Source organism: Sus scrofa, chromosome 6, assembly GCF_054392235.1.
Source record: "Sus scrofa isolate SSC_HxYL_T2T_F1_AM1 chromosome 6, Sscrofa_HxYL_maternal_Yorkshire_Landrace_v2.0, whole genome shotgun sequence".
In the NCBI taxonomy this organism is placed as follows: Eukaryota; Metazoa; Chordata; class Mammalia; order Artiodactyla; family Suidae; genus Sus; species Sus scrofa.
This window is the reverse complement of record NC_139388.1, coordinates 125,521,371-125,540,304: the sequence shown is the minus strand read 5'-3', so window position 1 is coordinate 125,540,304 and position 18,934 is coordinate 125,521,371. Positions and strand designations below refer to the sequence as shown.

Genomic DNA, 18,934 nt, shown 5'->3' with positions numbered 1-18,934 from the left:
GTTGTTTGCCCTGGGGTTTCTCAGCACTGACTGATGGGTGGGGCCAGATTTTCCCAAAATGGCCACCTCCAGAAAAAGTCAGCTGCTGAATATTCCTGAGAGCTTTGCTTTCAATGTCCTTCCCTCACAACAAGCCATATTCACCCCTGTTTTCCCTTGATGTCCTCCAGGAACTGCAGTCAGATTTGACCCAGATTTCCATGGAGAATTTGCTTTGCCCTGGGACCCACTGCACGTGAAAGTCTGTGTGCGCCTTTTAAAAATGGGGTTTCTGTTTCACCCAGTTTCATGGAGCTCCTGTGCATAAGCCCCACTGGCCTTCAATGCCAGATGCTCCAGGGGCTCTTTCTCCCCATGCCAGATCCCCACATGTAAGAGTTTGATGTGGGGCTCAGAACTCTCACTCCTGTAAGTGAGTCTCTGTGAACCAGTTAGTTTTAAGTCTGTGGAGCTTCCCACTGGGAGGTATGGGGTTGTTTATATCGTGAAATCGCCCCTCCTACCTCTTGATGTGTCCTCCTCTTTTTCTTCTGGAGTAGGATATGTTTTTTAAGGTTTCCGGTCCATTCGAGTGAAGAATGCTCAGTCTTTAGTTGTGAATTTTGTTGTTTTTAGAAGAGAAGTTGAGCTCCAGTCCTTCTATTCCGCCGTCTTAATCCCCTCTTGACCATAAATTAGACATGTAATCATAGGATTTATTTTCCTTGGGTAAACAGGTGTAAGGTTATACCCCCATTCCTTGCCACAGATTGTCAGTCCTTACAGCATCCTTGTCCCTGGTCACTGCTACCCACTGCAGCACTCTTTCCTCCTTGTTGGTATAATTTCCCCTATCCTGCTCGCAGGCCCTCATCAAATTTGAGGGAGAGGGTGGACAAAAGGCCCTAATCTTTGGGGCTGTGGAGCCAAGCACACAGTCCTACACTGCCTTCCTGGAGGCGCTACCGGTGTTTTCATTTCTGATAGAGCTGTACTCCAACACCTGCCCCTGGACAGGACAGAAGGCCGCTGGAGTCCTTGGCCGCATTTCTCTGTTCAAAGGTTCATGTGGAAGGAGTTCCTGCTATGTTGCAGTGGGATCAGCAGTTTCTCTGTGGCACCAGGATGCAGGTTCAATCCCTATATGGGCACAGTGGGTTAAAGGATCCCGTGTTTCTCCAGCTGCAGCATAGATCAGATCTGATCCTTGGACCAGAACTCCGTATGCAGCAGGGCAGCCAAAAGAAAAAAAACCCAAAGGGCTCAGCTGGAAGATTTCAGGGAGGGGCCCTAGGCAGGCCCTCCCCTACTCTGGTTACATCTGCTTCCCTTCCCATCAGGTAAGAAGCAAGCAGACAGGTGGGCAGAGGATCTGTTTGGGATGCTCCCAAGTCCCTTCTCAGACTCATTGCTCCTCAACTTTCCTTTTTCTCCAACACAGTAAATCTTCTATTATTCTCCAAGTTGATATAGTAAGCTGTGTCATTTTGAGAAGAAATACATAATGGTATATTAGAGGAATCATGGATCTCCTCATTCATGCTTAGAAAAAATTTATTACAATGTAAGAAAGTCTGAATAGCATGAATTTATTATAATGATTTAACACTTCTGCACTTGAGTTAAAAATGCCCCTCCATAAATAACTGTCTCTGGAAAACATAGCAAATTTACACAGTTTACCATTCCTCTGTGTTATATAAATCCAACAAGCTTAAATCACTTCCCACTGGGAGGAGAACCCCGCAGACTGGGGCTGAACTTCATCTTGCAAGAGGCAGGAGAGCCAGCCTTCTCTTGCTTCCTCTGGCCCCTCATCTCGGCACTAGGCAAGCTCATCATAGAACTTAAAGTGGCCCAAGTATAGGGAAGAGAAAGACAAAGAGAGGGAACACCACAGACAAACAGGTGAAGAGGTGAAGGACAGTGGGCCTTGGGCATCCTGGCAGCTGGCAGGCTGTGGGCCATGTGGTAGTGCCAGTGCAGTGCCAGCCAAAGCTGCTAACTCTGGATGGTGGTGGAGGGGGCAGGAAAGGCCAGCACCCATGCTCTGCCGAGATCTCAACTGGCCTTCTGGTCAACCACCTCTTTGACTTCTTACAAACCCCAACACTGCTCTTTACTCCTGGGCCTTTGCTTCCTCCTCTTCCAAAGACTCACTCTCAGAGCCACCATTGGCTCCAGCCTGCCTGCCATATTTTCATGGCTCGTCATTCTGGCCTTCCTCTGGGCTAGTTTCTGCCAGGCATCACACTTGTAAGGTAGGGATATCATCTCCAGTCTTACAAATAATTTTATATTATTATATCTGCGGCTTAGAAGTTATCAGTAACTTGCTTAAATGTATACTGCTCAGAGGCGAGAAGGCTGGGTTGATTCCAAGGTCAATATATGTGATATTGACATTTATTCTAATAGGATAATGAACAGTACACACAACAACATAGCACAATTTGAGGTGGGCTATAACAGAAGGCTCTACAGGATATTGTTGGAGCCAAGAGAAGAAGTGATATCAATGCCTGGGAAGGTCAGGAAAACATGGTAGCATCAACCATGGAGCTGCGTCTGGAAAAATTCATCTCAAAGGGAAGGGCTTGGGAAAGTCACTCTGGCAGGAAAGAGCAGTGTGTTTTCGGGAAGTGACTAAAGGCTGTGAGCGGCAAGGGGAGCAGAGAGAAGGAGGGAGGGAAGGTGGGAGGAGGAAGGAGTGGTGGGGCAGGTGCTGAGAGCCTGGGACATTCATCTCAGGGGTGTGCTCCGTCATCATTGGGGAGTCCTTTGGATTTTAACCAGGGTATTAACAAACCTCAGATCTATTTCAGGAAGAAGATGCTAGTCAGTGTGGGAAGCCGTGGAGGTGTCCCAAGCCCTTCTATCCCTCAGTCCTCTCAGCATGGCCCTTTCTCCCTCGTGAGAGAGTTGTGAGCATCCTGGAGTTATGGAAACACAGCTCTGTGTAATTTCACCCCTCTCCCTCCCATGCACCTTACCCATCCATCTATCTGATGAATATTGACTGAGAGCCTGCAATGCTCCAGGAACCATGCTAAGTTCTGGGGAGTCAGTGATGAATGAGTCTGCTGCCATCTTATTCTGGCCATCATGGGACCTAGAGTCTAAGGGAGGAATCAGATACAGAGACAACCTAGCACAGTGAGTGTTGTGATGAAGGACATACCAAGGGCTAAGAGATCACAGGCTGGTCAGGTGCCTTCAGGAACTAGGGGACATTCACAGTGGTTGGAGCACAGAAACCAAAAGAAAGAGAGAATGGGGGAAGGGGGCTGAGGTCTCCAGACTGCAGTGGACCAAAGCACCAAGAGCCTTGTGCATTATGCTCAGAAGTTCTAGTTCTCTCTTAAGGGCAATGGGAAACTAACACGTTAAGCCTGGGTGTGACATGATGGTGACTCTGGTAACCTTCTGGAGAACAATCATGACAGGTAACCCTTACTAAGTGCTGACTTAGTCTCTGCTGAGCAGTCTCCATGCATTAGTTCATTTAACCTTCACAATAACCCTGTGAGGTAGGTTGTGTTATTAGCTCCACTTAAAGATATGAGTGGGCAAGTTGAGAAGTAGGAGGACTTATCTCTACTGGGAGACCGGGGGAAGGAGAGCAGAAGAAGTGAAAAATGACCCTCCTTCCCTCCCCACCAGTTTCTGAGTCTGAATTCCATTCCTTTCCAGTTGATCATCTTGGTTAAGTCCTGTTAAGCCTCATTTTCATTATTGCTGCCAAAGATATCACCCTCAAATTTTATGTGTACACAGTTGTATGCCTAGCCTCATTCCATAAAGGACTTGAGGTAGCTTACAAGAAAAATCCATATAATAAAATAAATTCTTTTTAAAGTATGAAGAGGTCCCATCTCATAAGGATTGAATGAGACATACAGGGCTCAGGCCAGGGTCTGGTGCACAGGAAGTTCTTGGTGTGTTTTTGATGTTTTCCTGGCACCCAGTGGCCTCTGCCCTACATAGCCCATGTTCTGTACCCCTCCCTTCCTGGTACAGGGTCTGGGTTTCCATCCCTTTTTTCCTAGCTCACTCTGTCACTCCCATGTCATCATTCTGCAATGATGTCATTTTTGTACCCCATCTCAAGTTCTTCCCATCATCCATGGCTTTATTCTTTGCTTTGTTAACAGTAGTCCCCAATTTTTGCACCTCCAAGGAGCTCCTTTGACAATACCCCCATGTACCCCACATTGGAAAAAAATCTGTTTCCTGAAATGCATAGATTTATACGTCTTTTTTTTTTTTTTGCTTTTTAGGGCTGCACCCATGGCTTATGGAGGTTCTCAGGCTAGGGATATAATTGGAGCTACAGCTGCTATGCCACAGCCACAGCCACAGCAACACCAAATCTGAGCCACGTCTGCAACCTACGTCGCGGTTCGTGTCAATGCCGGATCCTTAACCCACTGAGCAAGGCCAGGGATCAAAGCTGCAACCTCATGGTTCCTAGTCAGATTTGTTTCAGCTGTGCCATGATGGGAACTCCTTTCTGCCCATTTCTATTAGGCATAGATTAATGTGTTGTGCATATTGATATACCAACAAGTCATCAATGACCTCCCCTCCCGCCCCCACCACAATAACCTCAACTTGATGTAGTGTCTTCCAGTTCAACATAAAGTGATATTACAATTGGCCTGGGCAGCCTTTTTCCATGCAGGGGCCAGGTTTCTATTAGTCTTTCTGAAATAATGAAAATTGCTCACAGATTATGGTCCCTGTGGGGACTAGGCTGGGAATCAAGAGGAGCCCCCTCTAACTTGGAAAAGTGTCCTGTAGCTGGCCAGAACCTCCTCTTCTGTCCACCACTCTGGTCTTGGCTTCCTTTCAGATGGAGAGTGCTAGGATGAGCAGTCCTGGACTCACTCTCCCCAACATCCCACAAACTGCTTTCACCCAAGCCCACTGTACAGCCAGAGTGGTCAGGTGTTCGATCTTGACTTTCCAGCACTCCTTGGCCAGTGCCCATGGATTCTTCTTCTTTTGCAATAGATTTATGAGATCTAATTCACATGCCATTCAATGTATCATTTTTTTGGGGGGGCCACACCCATGGCATATGGAAGTTCCCAGGCTAGGGGTTGAATCAGAGCTATAGCTGCCAGCCTACACCACAGTCACAGCAATGCCAGATCTGAGCTGTGTCTGCGATTTACACCACAGCTCACAGCAATGCTGGATCCTTAACCTACTGAGCGAGGCCAGGGATGGCTGAGTCCTCATGGATACCAGTCAGGTTCATTACCATTGAGCCACGATGGGTACTCCCAATGTACCAATTTAAAGGGTACGGTTTCACTGTCTTTAGTATAGCCACAGTTATGCAAACATCACCACAGTTAATTTTTAGAACATTTCTTCACCCCAAGAGAAACTCCATACCCTGTGGCAGTCATTCTCCATTATCCCCACTCCCTCTGATGCCTTAGGCAACCATCTGTAGACTTTCTGTCCCTGTAGATTTGTCTGCCTGGACATTTCATATAAATGAAGTCATTCCAAAATTGGGTCTTTTGTGACTGGCTTCTTTCACTTAGCATAATGCTTTCAAAGTTCATTCGTGCTGTGGGATGTACTTCATTCCTTTTTATTGCCAAATATTCCAAGGTATCAATATCCCACATTTTGTTCATCCATTAATCAGCTGATAGACATTGAAGCTGTTTCTACTTCTTGGTTATCATGAATAATGCTGCTATGAATATCCATGCAAAAATTATGGTGTGGTCATAGGTTATTACTTCTCAAGAGTATATACAAGAGTGAAATTGCCGGCTATATGATAACTTGATGTTTAACTCTTTGAGGAGTTGCCAGGCTGTTTTCCAAGGTGGCTGCACATTTTACATTCCCACCAGCAGGGTGTGACTGCTCATGGACACGTCTTACTTTCCTTTACAATCTTCTCCTTCGATATGGCCACTGCCATTACTGGGGTTCAGCACCTTCTCACTAGTGTTTCCATGAAGAGAGCCCCACTTCAGCAATTTCTGACTTCTCTCCCCGTCCCTTGCTCATCCCTCTCTCCTCAATGCTCTGTTATTTATCCTTTCAGCCAGCGGCAGTCTGACTTCTTTGGTGCGCATCTCAACTGAGTGAGGTTGATCTAAATGCTGCATTTGAGGTTTTTCTCTGCAACTCACTCCCTGGCATTGTGATGTGGATCCTACGTTGTCTGATGTGCAATCCCTTACTCTCCTTGGTTGGGTCTTTACAAGGTTCAGACTTGGGAGGAGGTATTAGAAGCACATCAACTCTACACCCTTCTATCCAGTCCTATGGAAGGAGGTTCAGTCTCTCAATATCTCACCTGACCTGTGGCAAGCGCTTGCTAACAATTGGTGTCCCTGCCTAAAGTTCAGCAGAAAGAGTACTGCTGTAGAACAAACAGCTCCTGTCTCCCAGGTCAATGATTAGCTCCACCATTTGGGGACACCTAACCTCTCCAAGATCAGTTTCCTTATCTATAACTTGGGAATACCACCCCCTACATTTTAGGGTTGCTGTATGGATTAAGTGAAATAGGGTATCTGCAGACCTTGCTCACTAGTTAGCAGGCATTCAAATTGATGTTTCCTTCTCTTCCTTGTCTCATCCCCTCTGATAGAGCCTGACATTATTGCGAGTAATTCTAAAAAGGTTATGTCTTTTTGTTGCTTCAAGGATGGAACTCCCGTGCCTGACATTTAATATTCTTCACCATTTGGGCTCAACATATTTCTCTCAACTTATGTCCATGCCTTCTTCCCTACCTATTAACTGTGACCCCCTCACCATTCTTTCAAATCACATCTTGAGCTTTCTTGCCCATGAACACTCAGCTTTACACTTTCCCACCCCAAAGTTCCTTCCCTCTCTCCATCCATCTTAGACACTTTTCCAAAGCCTAGGCCAAATCTCTCCTCCTTTTTCTCCTCCTCCTCCCATATACAGCCCAGCAATTTGCTATCTGAAACCACAGTGTTTACATCATCCTACCAGTCACTCAAAATACTGTGATGGCTTTTTTGTTTTGTTTTGTTTTGTTTTGTTTTGTCTTTTTAGGGCCGAATCCTTGGCATATTGAGGTTCCCAGGCTAGGGGTTAAATGGGAGCTATAGCTGCAAGCCTACACCACAGCCACAGCAACGCTGGATCTAGGCCGCATCTGCAACCTACACCATACCTCACGGCAATGCTGGATCCTTAACCCACTAAGCAATGCCAGGGATGGAACTTTAGTCCTCATGGATACTAGTCAGATTCATTTCCGTTAAGCCAGGATGGGAACTTCTGTGATGGATTTTTATTGTTAAAAAGTTTTAAAGTATGAGGCTTTGTCTTCTATCTAGGCTATAAGCCCACTGAAAAATAAACGATAATAATGATAACTACCATTAGCCGAACACTTTTTACGTGTCAGATATTATTCCCAGGCCCTTCACATGCTCACAATCTCATTGCATTTCATCCTCACAACCGTTCTATGAGGTATGCATTATCATCCCCAATTTACAGATTAGGAAACTTAGGTTTAGTGTAGTTAATACATTGCATAAGATTATACAGCTAGGAAGGTCTACTCAGTTCCATAGCTTGTGCTGTTAGCCTCTTCCTCAGTGGGGTCAACATCTAACACAACAGTGGGCCCAGTGGGGAGCCATCAACTGGCCAAGAGTGCTGATGAAGATAAGCTTTGAGTTTTAGCAGGTCATGGACAAAGTAGTTGGTTGCCCCAATGGCACAATACAATATAGGTCATCCCTACTAGTTCTTCTAGTGTACCTACCCCTCCTTCACCCAAGGGAAGGCGGACCTCACCCTCATTTTGGCCTCTGTCTTTTCAGAATAAGTCTTAACTAGGGCTGTAACAGCATTTGTTCTTCAGAGAGGACAATGACATCCATTATGCCACCTGGAGAGAGTTATCTTTTTCCCAGGGATGCTTCCTTAGGTAGTTTTCTCATGCCCTCCACCACTACAGACAGAAAGAGGGTCCAGATGGTGACACTCACTCTTTGAGGGTTTCCCACCTAAAAGCCCCCTGAGGAATGGACATGCTGCATTTTTTCCCACCATGGTCCAAGAGGTTTCTTAGAGAGTTCACTTCTAAGAGATGGTGGTGGAATGTTCAGTCCTAGTTGAGATTCTTAAAAATGTTCATCTTGGAATCATAGATAAAGCAGTGAGGTACTGCAGTGGGGAGGGTACAAGCTTGGCAGCAAGACCTGCCACTGACAGGATTTGAAAGCTCACTTTTCTCCGAACTTTCATCGGTAAAATGCAAGTGATGGATTATATGGGCTTGAAGTTCCAGTCCAGCCATAGAATTTTGTGACCCTGGGATGTGATGGGATTATGGCGGGGAGGAAGAGTGGAGGTAGAAAGGGCCTGGAGCATTTTCTACGTACTCAGTTCTGGGTGTGTGTGTGGTGGAGGTGGGCAGGAAGGAGAAGAGCTATGAAGCAGAAGCCTGAGAGGGTGGAAGGTTCCACTTCTGAAGGGAACAATGGAATCTTAGGGGCTTGGGAAAAACCCACCCTGAACAGCAACCCTGAGGAAGTGGCTAACTGGTTACCAATTCATGAAACTGGCCCTCTAACTGCCAGGTTATTCTTCCTCTAAGGACCAGGGTTTCACCCTCACCCCACCCATCTCTAGCTTTCCTAGACATAAGATTATCTTATTACAATCAGGGCAAACATTACTTAGTTCATTTTCAGTTTGGGAGCCAGCTGAGTGATGACTTTGTTTTCATCACCTGTGCCTCTGAGGGGCGGCTGCAAAGTCTGCTTGTTCAAGGGGAGGTGCTGGGCTGGCTGGGGGAGCAGGGGCAGGAGACAGTCTCTGACTGTCTTGCCTGAATCTGTAGGTGTGATCTCAGAACTGGGCATTCAAGCCCTGGCCTACATTCTCCCAGCCCCTAAAGCCAACCAGGCAGGACAATTTTTCCTCTGTCAAAGTGCTGAGGTATTTCTTTGCTGAGCAGTTAGGGGATAGGCACAGGACAGGGTCTCAGAGGTGTGCATAGAATGAACTTCCATTCTAGTGACCACACAGCCCAGAGATGGCTTGGTGTTCATGTGATGGGAGTGAGCTGGAGTCAGCCAGGAAAACCTGCAGGATGTGGCAAACCATCTCTTCTCCTTCAATTGACCATGAGCTCCTGTTATTTTAACAAGTACTAAGGGAAATAACATTGATAACCTGAGGCTCTGCTCCTGCTTTCAAGAGCCAGAGAGATATTCAAGGAACAATTCAATATTGAAACCACACGGGGAAAATAGCCGCAGAGCTAACTTATTATCATAAAACCTCATATGTATATGAGCATCTGTCCACATTAAGAATAACCCACACTGAGGTGGGGATAAAGTGTGAGCTGGGAAGAGTCTGCCATGGTCTCCATCTCCCTAATAATGGTAGACTTTATCCAGTTCTGCTCCTTTAGACCTGTCCCCCCACCCCCACCTGCAGGTCTCTGACCAGCAAATCTCTCCTATGAATTAATGGTACTGGAAGCAGCGCCAAGTCAATGGAGTGGCTCTGAAGGAGGAGAGCTTCCCTCCCCATGAAGTTTGGGGTGCTCCAGACAAGTCCCCACCATGGAGGTCAGGTTTGTAATAAACACAAGTGTGCCTCCTGCAGTGTGACTGTCAGCAAAAGCTTCTCTTTGATTGGCTTTGGTTTTCTAAATCTGGGGCCTTCCATGGGCATTTGTCCTTTCCCATTTTGCAAACATTGATTGGTTTTTCTCTCATGGTGGGAAGTAGGATAGGCGACTGTAACACCAACAGCAGCAACCCCCTCCCCCCATCTATTTCCAGTCTTGCTTTGGGGAAATGGCATCCCAGCCAGTCACTTAAAAGGGAGGAAAGGCAGACTGCTGTGGGCCACACCCTCTCCCTTGGTAGGTCAGCCTGCAATTAGGTTAAGCCTCCAGATGCTGAGAAAGACTCGAGGCTCTACAACAACCTTTTCATATATATGTATAGATAGATCTCAAAGTGAGACATTAAAATGTTAATCCATACTGGTTTTTGTTTTTTTTTTTCTTTTTCTTTTTAGGGCTGCACCTGTGGCACATGGAGGTTCCCAGGCTAGGGGTTGAACCGGCCTACACCACAGCCACAGCAATGGCAGGCTGGAGCTGTGTTTGTGACATATACCACTGCTCACAGCGACACCGGATCCTTAACCCACTGAGTAACAGCAGGGACTGAAACCAGGTCCTCATGGTTCTTAGGGTTGTTACTGCTGAGCCACAATGGGAGTCTAATGAAGATGTTAGACTAGACACAAATTCATATCCTATTGCGCTGATACTCAGGAAATGCCTACAGGAGAGAGAAAGGCAACTGGTACGGTAATGTGGCATGTGAAAAATAGGTTGACAGATGCTCTACTGAAGATCCATCTTTGCTCAACCAAACTGCTCAAGAGGAGAGGCAAAGAAGCAGTTAAACTCCATTCTGTGGCATATGACCCTCCCCTCGCCCATGGAAACCTTTAGTTTAGATCTTGTCTATGATTCTTTTTTTTGTTTTTTGCTTTTTTTGTTTGTTTGTTTGTTTGTTTGTTTTTGTCTTTTTGCCATTTCTTGGGCCGCTCCCGTGGCATATGGAGATTCCCAGGCTAGGGGTCTAATCGGAGCCATAGCCACCGACCTACGCCAGAGCCACAGCAACGCGAGATCCAAGCCGCATCTGCGACCTACACCACAGCTCACGGCAACACCGGATCGTTAACCCACTGAGCAAGGGCAGGGATCGAACCCGCAATCTCATGGTTCCTAGTCGGATTCGTTAACCACTGCGCCACGATGGGAACTCCTTGTCTATGATTCTTATAAAGGCAAACGGACTTACTGAAGAAATCAAAATCCTTTTCTTGGTCCTTCTGGCATCCTTCTACTTTGGAGAGCAGTAAGGACATTGGCGTCCAGAATGGAGCATGGTTATGGAGAATCAAAGGGCTGTGGGTATACTTAAGGTGGTCACGACAAGGGGTAAGGAAAAGTTAGTTCTGGAAATCTAACTTAAACTGAGAAAATAGCCAAGGGCTCTTAGTTTGTTTTTACCCATATTTGCCCCATCAAAGAGAGCTCTATTTTCCAGAGGCTTCTTGAATGGGATGAAACTAATTCAGTTCACCTCTTACAGGGGTGAACTTTTAAGGAAATTGTAATCTGCAATGATTTTCAGTTTTGCAACTAAATGACTACAACTGGTTCATCCTCACCTTAAACTGACCTCGGATTAAGAATATGATATTGGTAGGCTATTATTCTCATCCCTAAAGAACAAAAATGCCCAAGTGGAGGAGGTTAGGTGGAGGTGACAAGGCCTCGGTCTGAAGAGACAATGAGATTTGGGTCTCTCCAGACAAGGAAGCTGCCCCAGAAGGCTTCTGTAGGCTGAAATAATCTAGTTTTTTTTTTTTTTTAATAATCTAGTTTTGATAAAGACTTCAGGGAAGCCATATAGTCCCCCTAAATGCAAGCTGTCCTGCATGGTCTGACCCTGGCTACCAGTAATGACTGACAGTCTCGGTCTTAGTTCAAGTCAGGGGTTGGTGAAAGGGAGTGAGAAAAAAGCAATACCCTCCACATCAAGTCAAGTCATCAGTAATACACAGCTTCCCCTCACTTCCAGTGACTGGAAAGTTTTACACTCACTGGCCCTACTAGGCTCCTCATATTGCCCATCAGGTAGAGAGGCCACTAGAGCCCACTGTAAGCTGAAGGACCCATCACAAGAGCTCTGCTGAATAGGAGGACAGAGAGAGTACGAGGTTTCAAGTGTGCTTTCTTTCTGTGAGGCCTGGGGGGAGAGCGGGGAGACTCTGCTTGGGGTGGCGGAACATCACCTGACAAGTAGAGATGGTTCTTTGGGGACAGTGGCCTTGGGCAGAGCACATGCAAGGCTGGGTCAACCCAGGGCCTTGGCTCCTCACAGAGTGAGGGAGGCTCAGGGAAAGCCTGCCAGCCTGCTGCAGCCAATGCTATTCCCCCTCTGGTGGTGTCTCCCCAAGACATAACTGTGGGAAGTTCACAAGGGACATCTGAATCAAGGAGAAATACTGAGAGATTGCTCCTAGTTATCCTGGGAAATGGCAGATGGTAGGAAAGGCATTTCAGGCTCGCGCCTCTACTAGGGCAGCAGGCCCTTGTGTAATTTTTAAAAAATTTTTGTGGCTACAAGTGTGGCAAATGAAAGTTCCCAGGCTAGGGGGTCAAATCAGAGCTGCAGCTGCTGGCCTCCACCACAGCCACAGCAACACAGCCTCTGAGCCACATCTGTGACATATGCCACCATAGTTTGTGGCAACGCCATATCCTTAACCCAGTGAATGAGGCCAGGGATCAAACCTGCATCCTCACGGAGACTATCCTCACTGAGCCACAATGGGAACTCCTCCTGTGTAATTTTAGTGATAGTTTCCAAGGGTTGGGTGGGTCCCTCCCTCTAGCTCATTAAGCTCTTCCAATTACAGGATGGACAGCTGCCCAGGCTGATGATTATAGCTTGTGATACTGGCCTTCAGTGTTGCTTGCAATAGTAGGGGCCTCAATTCCAACTTCACTTTTTTTTTTTTGGTCTTTTTACCATTTCTTGGGCTGCTCCCATGGCACATGGAGGTTCCCAGGCTAGGGGTCTAATTGGAGCTGTAGCCACCGGCCTACACCAGAACCACAGAAACGCAGGATCCGAGCCACGTCTGCGACCTACACCACAGCTCACGGCAACACGGGATCCTTAACCCACTGAGCAAGGCCAGGGATTGAACCCACAACTTCATGGTTCCTAGTCAGATTTGTGAACCACTGAGCCACAACGGGAACTCCACATCAATTCCAACTTCAGAATTAAATGACTCATACTTAGAAGGGAGTAGGTGGTAAGAGCACAGGGTGGAGAGGTAAAAGAGTTTATCTTTCTGAAATTCCCTATGTTACAAAGGGGCTGTGTTTAAATTAGAGGGATTTTTCAGTGGAAAGGCTTTCCTTGTGCACAAAAGAGAGCCAAACTTTCCCAGCAATATACTGAGAAAGAAACACTTTTGAAATAAGGCTGAGTATGCAGTGGCCTCTGCCATGCAGAAAGTGTCCTATGTTAACTTTCTAACCTCTGGTATAGAAAAGCTACTACTCCCAGCCACTCTTAATGTGTTCTCTACTGATTGGTCTGATCAAACACACCTGGGTTGTTAGAATGATTTCTATATTTGATGCAACACAGGAGGCTAGTGAGATAGGCCCCTGTGAAAGGAGAGACACAATTACATTAAAGTCGAATAATTTTAAATCCTAGATCAGTATATAAAGACATCACTCATTTCGGACGGAAATTCTGCAGTATGTGCTTCAGTGTAAGATGAAAAATATATCTTCTAAAATTTGATTTTCCTCCAGGTCTTCAGGGGTCCTGCCTGCCCTGGGCTTGTTCCAGGTAGATTTCGGAGGACTGAGTCGGCAAGTGCTGTGATTCCATGAGCCACCTTCTCCGGAGGAGCGCAGTGGAAGTTTGGGAGCAGTCTTTGGACTCAGAGATTGAACCAGATCCAACAGAGAGGTCTCATACCTGTAACACACGCAACCCAGACAGAGAATGATCAGATCAGTAGAACATAAAAATCCAAAAAGCCCACAGCAAGAAGCAGATCACAGATCACAGCATATGCAAGAGGGCCTTCTAGGGGAATTTTAGGAAAAGTAAACACCAGAGGGGTCCCTCTGTCTGTCTCTAAGCTCATCTCTTCTGCTGACTATTAACATTCGTTTCTAACCTGTGAAGAGAGAGAGGAGTGGGCAAAGTAATCACAACTGTAACAATATTAGTAGTAATATTTATTGCAGGCTTACTAAAAGGGTCAGGCAGTGTTTTCAATGCTTCACCTGTATTTCACCTTCATTTAACCCTCCCACAACCCTGTGAGGTAGGTACTCTAGTGCTCTGATCACCTTTATATGCATGAGGAAACCAAGGCTCGGGAAAGTAACACCTCTAACAAGAAACCATTATAGGACAGAGTCAGGATTTGAAGCTAGGGCTTCCAGCACTCTTACCCAGGATACTAAAGCTGCCTCTCAAAGTCTTTGCAGCCACACAGACTTGATTGAAATCTCTGCTCTACCATTTGTAAGCTGTGTGATCTTGGGAAAGCTATTTAGTCTCCCAGTTCAGTCTGCCTTGTGTGGGGGACCAAGAGAACTCCTGCTAGGATTAAATTAATGATTTGGTATAAAGTACTCAATACATGCTAGTTCCTTCCTGCTACGCTGCTCCCACTTTCTCTAAACCCTGGAAAAAAATAACATTCATCTGAAATTAAAGAGATCCCTCTAAAGAAGGATGCCTTGGTGTCTAACATTTTTATCAAAAAAGTGTAAGCTTGGAGCAGTTTAGAGGCAGAGAAATTAGTTATGGTCAATGATTCTCTCATCCATTCCCCATTGTATACATTTCCAGGATTGAAAGCCAAAACCATAAAAGTATCTCCCTTCATATTCTTTTATACAAGGGGTCAAGTAATGGATAGAACGTGAAGCCTCAAGCAGGGCATGTGTGACCTCTGTGGCTGCACTTGGTTCGGTGCTCTACTGTTACTGTCTTGAAATTCTTATTGATCTTATCTTTGACCTTGCCCATTAGAAATAAAGTCTGATGGGACAAGGGAACGTGTGTGTGAGTAGAGGAGACATGCTGGGCATGTATGTGTGGGCTCTGCCCACAGGCACAGTGGACAATGGGCACAGGCAGTTTGCCTGTGTGGTGTGCACATTTGTGCCAGAAGCAGTATGGGGCGGTACAGGGTCCCTGATGGTGGCAGAAGCAGCAGTGGTAATGCCAGTGGTGGGAGGCTGGCTTGCCCATCTTCCCAGAGCTCATCCCCAAGGCAAAAATATTAGCTCTCTGGCCCGAGCACTGGGATAAGAACTGCTAGTGTTTAGGCACAAAACATGAATACATTATTGAAAAATAAAAGCATTGATATTGTAATAAAGCGTATCAAAGAGATGTTAGAATTTTTCAAAGAGTTTAGAGTCTCTGGTTTTAAAACTGCTGCAACATTGCAAAGCAAATATCCATAGGCTGAGAAATAGAAATTCAAAGTAAAGATTACTGCATTTGTTGGAAAAGAATATTGTTTTCATATGCAGCTTCACATGAACCAATTAATTAGGAATATAACTTTAAGTTAATTTTTCTTCGTAACTGAAGATACAGTAACATAAAGCATAAGAGGCATTTTGAATTATCTACAAAATATTAAGTGACTTTTGGTTTCTTGCATGACCTCTACGAGTTATGACATGCCAAAGAAAACATTAAAATGGCATTATACAAATTTAAATTTATATGCATACATGAAACTAATGTGTATGAAGAGTTAAATCTTTTTATGAAAAATTGTTCCATAAGAATCATCAGCTCTAGATATACTAAAATTTATATTTTAAGATAATTTATCAGAAATCTATCCAAATGTTATCATAGCCTATAAAATATTCCTAACAGTTCCAGTATCAGTTGCATCAGCAGAAAGATATTTCTCAAAATTAAAGATTACCAAAATTTATGTGTGATCTTCATTTGCCAAGAGCAACTAATCTGCTTTTAATTATATCACTTAAAATAAAGTTGCTAAAAGTATAAACTTTGATGATCTAATCAATGCATTTGAAGAAACATGACCAGAAAAATCTTATGATCAACCAAGTTGTCACATTAATAAAGTATTATTAATCATATTACATAAAATTATGATATCAAAATATAATTTCTGGCTACCTGCAGGCTTATGATACTACTCATGTATCACCCGCTGTTTTGCAAATTTCTTCTTAAAGGAAAATGCTTTGTATTTTATACCTTTAACTGGATGCTTTTTTTTTTTTTTTTTCCTCTTTAGAGTCACACCCAGGCGTATGGAGGCATTTGGAGGTTCCCAGGCTAGGGGTCAAGTCAGAGCCACAGCTGCCGGTCTACACCACAGCCACAGCAACGTGGGATCCAAGCCACATCTGCGACCTGCATCGCAGAGCTCATGGCAATGCTGGATCCTTAACCCACTGAGGGAGGCCAGAGTTTGAACCCACATCCTCATGGATCCTAGTCAGGTTGGTTAACCACTGGAGCCATGAAGGGAACTTCCTGGATGCATTTTTTAAACCTAATTTTTGAACAAAGGATTTTCATTTTGCACTGATCTTCTAAGTTATGCAGCTGGCTCTAACCTTAAGATCCAGGCAAGATCAGACTACCATCTTACTCATGGAAATGTCACAGTTTTTTCTATGGCATGAAAACCTATAAATTTAAATCTTTTTTAGCAGAAAATTTTTTACAGCTCTCATTCTCACAGCATCAAGCCAATGCCTCAATACAATTGTCTTTGTCATTCAAAACAATGGTTTCAATGTTCAACCAAAATATTTTTATCTAGGGTGTAAGTCAGCTGGGTAACTACTTCCAAGGTAGTCTGTTTGTAAGCAAGACAGAGCAACTTCACACTCAAGGAACAGGTTCTGTTTGAACTTTCCTTGGAGACACATGGCAATCTTGTGGTAATATTTATCTCTTTATATAGACCACTAAATTTTTTAAAAAATCAGAAACAATGGAAAGTCTATATTTTTCTACACAATTTAAAAATTTTAGAGTTCCCGTTGTGGCTCAGCAGGTTTAGGACCTGATATTGTTTCTGTGAGAATGCAGGTTTGATCCCTGGCCTAGCTCAATGGGTTAAGGATCTGGAGTTATGCAAGCTGCAGTGTAGGTTGCAAATGCACCTTGGATCCAGTATTGCTGTGGCTGTGGCATAGGCCTCGGCTATGGTTCCCATTTGACCCCTTAACCTGGGAACTTCCATATGCTGCAGGTGTAGCTGTAAAGAGAAAAAATAATTATTCTATACAAAGCAAGAGAGATACTCTAAATCAAGAAATCAAACCAGCTGCCCTATTAAAAGGCAAAACCAAAATAATTGGGGATCAGAAATTACATCAGAAGTCAACCAATTCAGAGACGCAAACTGAAATTCAGAGTAATGCTAAGAGTTTGTGCTTAAAGACTGATTTAATATGTACCAACGTATTTAATTATTTGGAAAAAAGTTGTGGGCTTCAAATTTCTTCATAGTACTTTTATCCACACATGATATGTTAAAAACTCTTTATAATATGGACAGAGTGACCCACCAAAAAAGTTATGTCTGAGTTATATCTGCTGTATTAGGATAACTTAGGTTATGCAGAAATAACAAATTAACCTCAAAACTCCAATGTCTTAACATAACTCAAATATATTTCACACTTATGCTATGTGCTCAAAGTAGGTCTAGGCACACAGTGGCTCCTCTGTCTTACATCACCTGGAACATGTAAGCTTCTCTACTGCCTTGGCAGGAAAGAGAGACTTAAGAACCACCCAAAGGTTTTCTACAGCATGGCTGTGACATAACATTTCTCCTTACATCTGACTGGCCAGAACCAGTCATGGTACAGAAGAGAGAAGAACTGGATATTGGCAAACATCAGTAATGACCACCTACTGAGGACTGGGTATCAGACATAATTTGGAATAATTCCCTTATTTTACGAATGAAGAAACAGAGGCCCAGAGAGGTATAAGTGAACTGTTGGGAGTCACACAGCAACTTAGTGGCAGAGCCAAGGGGTTTTTAATCCAGCTCCTCGACTTGTATCTTTAATCTTTTCATCATGATAAATAAGATGTGTTACTAAAGGAAAAGTAAAAGAAGAAAACAGTTGCTGTTTCCAACTACATTTTATTTTACAGGTGTAGTATGATTAGTTGTAACTCATTGTGAATATGCCCATACTCCTGTTCAACTGGGCTGTTGTTTCACCAACAATTTAATCTACCCTAAAGTACAAATGCTTATCTTCATGCTTCTGCTGTTATCATAAAAATTCCATTTCTCTTGAAGCCACATTCAATCATAGATTACTCCCTGGCAGAAGCAGAAAATCTGTGGCAGGCAGGGGCTCAGATTTCAGTGACACCTCATAGCTAATTTTGTTTGATAAATGTTTTAACAGTACTTTTGTGATTCGGAAAGACCAAATAATCTGGCAGATTAAAAAGCAACAAAATAGCAAAGATTATTTTAAAAACCAAAGATTGAGAAGTTACCTAATTTTATGTCAGAATTATATACACAATAAAGCAAAATTAAAAAAAAAAATGAATTCCCGTGGTATTTTGTACTAAATACCAGCAAAGGGCACCGTGTTTATCAAACAGTGTTCTGTGAGCAGTGTGCCTTAGTTTGCTGAGGTGACATGTGATGGGGGCTATAAAGTTGATTAACTGGGCCTGACCCTGATGGGGATGTTTGGTATTCAAATAATTTAAAGGTACATACAACTAATTCAAATCCATAAAATACCATCCCTTGAAAAACTCAGACTATTTTAGCCACAGGCATAAAGTATGTTGATCTTTCTTGCCTCTGTACCTCACAGAGCCAGTACTTATGAGTTACCTAGGCACACAGGTTGACTTTAATAGCTTCATTATGGAGAGATGATAAGCAGAAGGCTTATTTGGTCCACTCTGCCAGTCCCATCCAGGAAGCAATTTTTTTTTTTTTTATTATTTTCCCACTGTACAGCAAGGCCAGGAAGCAATTTGAACTTGGCTGTACTAGCATTAATTCTGTCCTCCTAGAGTTCTCTTCCCAGTTTTGTTTGCTTCTGAGCTGCAAGGTACTTAGACATCCAGGGGAGGATGTAGCTTCTGAAGATTTGACTTGGCTCCATGCCATCAACTTAAGAAAGGGGCAGTGTGACATGATGTCTGAGGATATTAGTGCAAGGCCAGGAAATGAAATGATTTTATGGTCCATTCTATAAGCTGCACTGGATGAAAACCTAAACATGATGCAGAAGCTTTCCCCTCCCTATCTTTTTTCATCTTCGGTG

At 44.1% G+C, this 18,934-nt stretch overlaps 1 protein-coding gene across 18 annotated transcripts in view; it reads right to left on the bottom strand.

Moving 5' to 3' along the window:
* Positions 1-13,188: 13,188 nt before the first annotated feature.
* The window catches only part of KIAA1328, a 365,741-nt gene continuing 359,995 nt past the window's right edge, over positions 13,189-18,934 (bottom strand). For all 18 annotated transcript variants that reach the window (XM_021096288.2, XM_084964498.1, XM_084964500.1 and 15 more), the window contains one exon: positions 13,189-13,565. In XM_021096288.2, coding sequence (XP_020951947.2) covers positions 13,349-13,565 — 217 coding nt within the window. In that variant the 3' untranslated portion in view covers positions 13,189-13,348. The remainder of the gene's footprint in view (positions 13,566-18,934) is intronic.